Source organism: Nestor notabilis, unplaced genomic scaffold (genome assembly GCF_000696875.1).
Source record: "Nestor notabilis isolate BGI_N333 unplaced genomic scaffold, ASM69687v1 scaffold6934, whole genome shotgun sequence".
NCBI lineage: Eukaryota > Metazoa > Chordata > Aves > Psittaciformes > Psittacidae > Nestor > Nestor notabilis.
This window is the reverse complement of record NW_009925089.1, coordinates 8611-12963: the sequence shown is the minus strand read 5'-3', so window position 1 is coordinate 12963 and position 4353 is coordinate 8611. Positions and strand designations below refer to the sequence as shown.

Sequence of the window (4353 nt, the reverse complement as noted above, 5' to 3'; positions counted from 1 at the left end):
CAGCAGCAGCAGGGTACATGTGACATCTATCAGCTCTAGAATGATTGAACAAGAGACAAAAGGATTAGTAATGATGTACACAGAACAGCATTCCTTTATTATTTAAAATAATGGAATTCTGTCCTGCTAACAACTCACATCTAAGAAGTCCAAAGCTGGAATTTTCTGACCTTTACCTGTAATGCTATAACCAAACATAAAGCATGCCCCCAGCAAGGGTCAGCCACTGCATAGAATCCTTGAGTATTTAGTGATTTAAATTGCAGACACATTGTGTATATCATAAACAGACAATTGGTCAAAGAAAACCCAAAAATTTCTAAGAAAGTACCATTAAAAATACACCGTACTATTTCAGTCCAAGTCTGAGCTGCAGACAGCCACTATATACTATACTGTTAGAAAAAAATACACATATTAGTGAAGAAAAAAAAAAAAAACCCAAACAAAAAAAGGTAGCTAGGAAAATAAAACACCGTAACCATGAATGAGGGTCGCAAAATAACTCCACTAGCTGTGCAGAAAATATTTTAAATACATTCTGAAATGACAGCCTTGCTTCAGACTGACATTTTAAAAGTAATTCACCAAAAGAACAAACAGAACATCTGACTGTATTCGTGCATTTAGGTACTGCAGACTAGAGAGGTAAGTATTACACTTATTTTTTAACAACGTTATAAAACCAAGACTGAGGTATATGGTTGCTGAGAATAGGAGAGTAATTTCACTGTAACCTAGTCTTTCCTTTTCCCTTTGCACTCCACTGCACCATTCAAGCATTTTTGAGTCCCACCAGGGTAACACTGGGGATTCATGAGGCGTCTTGGCTTAAACTTGAGATACTAAGGACTGTCACTGCATTGGATCCCTTAATCTCCTCTCTCAGGAGACACACGTATCAGTTAACCTGTCCTGCAACAACAATTCTTAAATTTACCTGATAATTTTGCAACAGAGCAAGAAGAAACTTGCTTCAAAATGGAATGTGACTATCCAGGCTTTTACTGCCAAGAAATTTGGGCTACATTCTCTCCTAATCACGCTGCATTTAACATACTACGTTGTACTCCAGGTGGTTTCCAGCAAATAAGCAGCACTCTATAAATTAAAGGAAAAAAAAGGAAAAGGAGAAAAAAAGGTATCTCATGGAACTAAATCTCTGGTTACTACAGTTAATATGATTGTAAAATTAAATTTTAAGTCACTGATGAAATGCAACAATAATAGAGCATATTAAATTGAAAAGCAAAGGAACATGGCTTCGTATACCTTGTAACCAAGACTTTGAGAGAAGTTAGTATTTAAATGGGTCAAAAGGTGTTAATACCCTTGTATATTACTGTAAGATTGCTTGTTCATTTATGTTCAACAAAAGAATCTTGTGTTTCTCATGATACTCCTACTCAGAAGGAACATGTTATGACATATAACGCAGTAGGGGAAGAAAAGAATTCTTTAGTGTACTTTCTCAATTTTGCACTAAGCTGTTATGCTGATGTTCTAGAAATTAACTCAAGGAGCTAACTTTTCTGTCTAATTTCATGACTTTTAGTTGAGACTTTTTTTCCCTTTTAATGAAATATTTCCTTTTAAACCCCTCTGTTGTGAGGGCATGAGTATATCTCGTATGTGCAAAGCTGCTTCCTGATTTGCTGCCTGCACTTACAAAGTTTCATTTCTTTGACTTAAAACACTGAATGAGCAAAGTACTTCAACACATATTTAATTTTAGACAGGTGAATTGCCCAACTGATATATCCAGGATTACTCACATAAGTAAAATTAAACACCAAGTGCTTTGCTGGCTACTGTTTCAATTTTACATTCAAAAACTTCATTGGCAACATTTAACAACAGTTTTATACGGATCGAAAGTTAAAATTGTGAGCTGTCATTGTGTCATGTTGATTTCCATACTGCCTTCTCAAGATACTAACAGTTATTCTGCATTTTTAAAATATCTCAGTTTTACATATCATGAATATACATAATTAAATGCGCTGATTATTCCACTGTAATTAGCTTCTGTCATAACCAACACGCACAAATTGTCTTACAAAATGTAACAGGCCAAGATCTAATAATAACTCTCCTAAGGTAACGTAAATCTTCTTTACGTCAAATTCACAGTAGCCACCACTTGGCAACTGAGAGTTTTTTCAAGGGAAAAAAAGTAAAATCAAGAATTACGAGCTTTGCTGCTAACACAAAGCAAGGCTAAATACCTTCATTCAGTTAACTGCATTTTTACCCTATTCAGCCAACCTGCTCTCCAACTGGTGATCATCTACAAAAACACAAACAACAAAAACCTACCACATGCTCAAAAAAATCCCAAACAAAAAAGTTTAACACTAGCTTCTCTGCTAGTCAAAAGAGTCATGTATCTTTTAAGCTTGGTTTAAGTCATATTTAATCGAGACTGCCAGAAAATTGCTGGCTTAATATAATTTTTAGAACATATTATGAAGAGTTCAGCACACCAAATGTAGGTGGATTGACACTTCCCATGGTGAACTTGATTTTCAGCTGCTTATCAGTTTGCCAAGAGGTCAGTGGACTGCACCTAAAGGCTCCAATGCTCAACCATGGTTAAGTATTGATGTAGCAGAACTGTGTTATAATGGAGATATCTGAAGGACTTATTTTGTTACAGGAGGGACAGTTGTTTACTATAGGAGGGAAAGGTAAATGAAACTTTGCAGTGCAGGATAATAAGAAAAGTAGAGACACAGCAAAATACTGCATCAAAGAACAGAATTAGAGGTTCTGAATTAAGTCATAAAAAATTCTGAACTTCTGAGTGCTGGATTTTCTAAATACAACAATGGTTTTAGTAATTGTTACATACTGCCCCCTGTATATGCTATAGTTGACAAGACAGTTAAGAAAAAGTTTATTACAGCCTAGTTCAGTCTTTTGAATACTTTTTAGAAACAGTTTTCATAGTCTGCATGACTCTACTTATAATAATACAGCTTGTTTATCCTACTAAATCATGATTTGCTCTTAACATGATTACTCTGGTAATGACAAAGGTCTGGAACAGCACCAAATCAAGCCCAATTTAAACAGAAGCTTGTCTACCATTCTGCCTGTTTTCCCATTACAGAGGTTCACTGTATCCTGAACACTATCAAAGGAAAGCAGCAGACAAAATGAAAATCTCAGAGCAATACCCCGTTCTTTCATGTTGATGCTCTTTGATGCTTTGTATAACAAGTAAAGGATGAAGATTTCATGAAGCATGGATTCTGAACCAGAGATGTCAAATAACACAGTTTTAGCAACCTGTCAGCCAATTTTCAATAGGAAGTCTTACGACAGATCTGGCACACACTGATAGTACTTGCAGCTAGTTCCCTCAGTGTTAGTAACAAAAAAATGACATCTTTTATTTACAATTTAAAAGTACTCTCTGCTGGATGCATTTTAAGCAAACTATAGCATCATAGGTGCTCACAATGTACATGTCCTCTTACACATGGAATTCTCCCCAGCTGCAAAAAGACAAACATGACAATGTTTTTAGTTTTATTGTTTGGTTTTGCAGGTTTTTTGTTTGGTGGTAGTGTTGTGGTTTTTTTAAATATGGCTGTATCCACATTTCAAGATGTGCTTTTCAGAAGACTTGTAAAAGCAGAAACACACAGATTTATGGGAAGTAAGGATATTCTGGGAATATGCACAATACTTTGCCTAAAAAGAGAAATCTGTGGCAATTTCAGAAAACCATCTTGTGATAATACAAGTAATATGTATGCATAAATTAAAAAAAAAATATTGGAGAAAGGATAAAAGCATTTTGCAAAATTAGGATTTCTAAACCGGAACAATAACAAGAAGAGAAGCAGTCATGATTCTAGATTCCAAGCATCCAAAAGAAACCATAACTAAATTAAACGTTGTCACAGTAAGCCATTAATGACTGACTACAAAGCACTTCCTTCTTCCAGGATCTTGCCAGAAAATATCAGACACCGCATGTGAAAACAGGCATTTGAATCAGCATCATTTTTCTTCTCCATTCTATTTAAAATGGATTACAAGAATTCAAACAACACAAAGGACGTAACAAAAGACTACATTTGCAATCACTGTTTATTACAAGCACCAACTGAATATGCAATTGAGTTTTGCAGCATAATATACCGATGTATTCCTTCACTATATTCAGAAGAAAGCGACTGCCTTGCCAAATTCGAAGTATGCACTTTTGTCTACAAAAAGGAATTTGAAGCAAAATCGTTGAGGATATGTCAAATGTACAGAAAATGTAACATCTCTTGATAGAATATGCCTACTTAAGCCACATTAGAGACAATTCTGTAAGTCTACCTGGAAAGACTT

At 35.1% G+C, this 4353-nt stretch overlaps 1 protein-coding gene across 1 annotated transcript in view; it reads right to left on the bottom strand.

The window, feature by feature from the left end:
* The window catches only part of PTAR1 (protein prenyltransferase alpha subunit repeat containing 1), a gene marked incomplete at its 5' end in the record, with an annotated part of 24563 nt that overhangs the window by 11764 nt on the left and 8446 nt on the right, over positions 1 to 4353 (bottom strand). Inside the window, 1 exon segment of the mRNA XM_010012883.1 lies at positions 1 to 35. Within this exon segment, the coding sequence (XP_010011185.1) occupies positions 1 to 35 (35 nt within the window).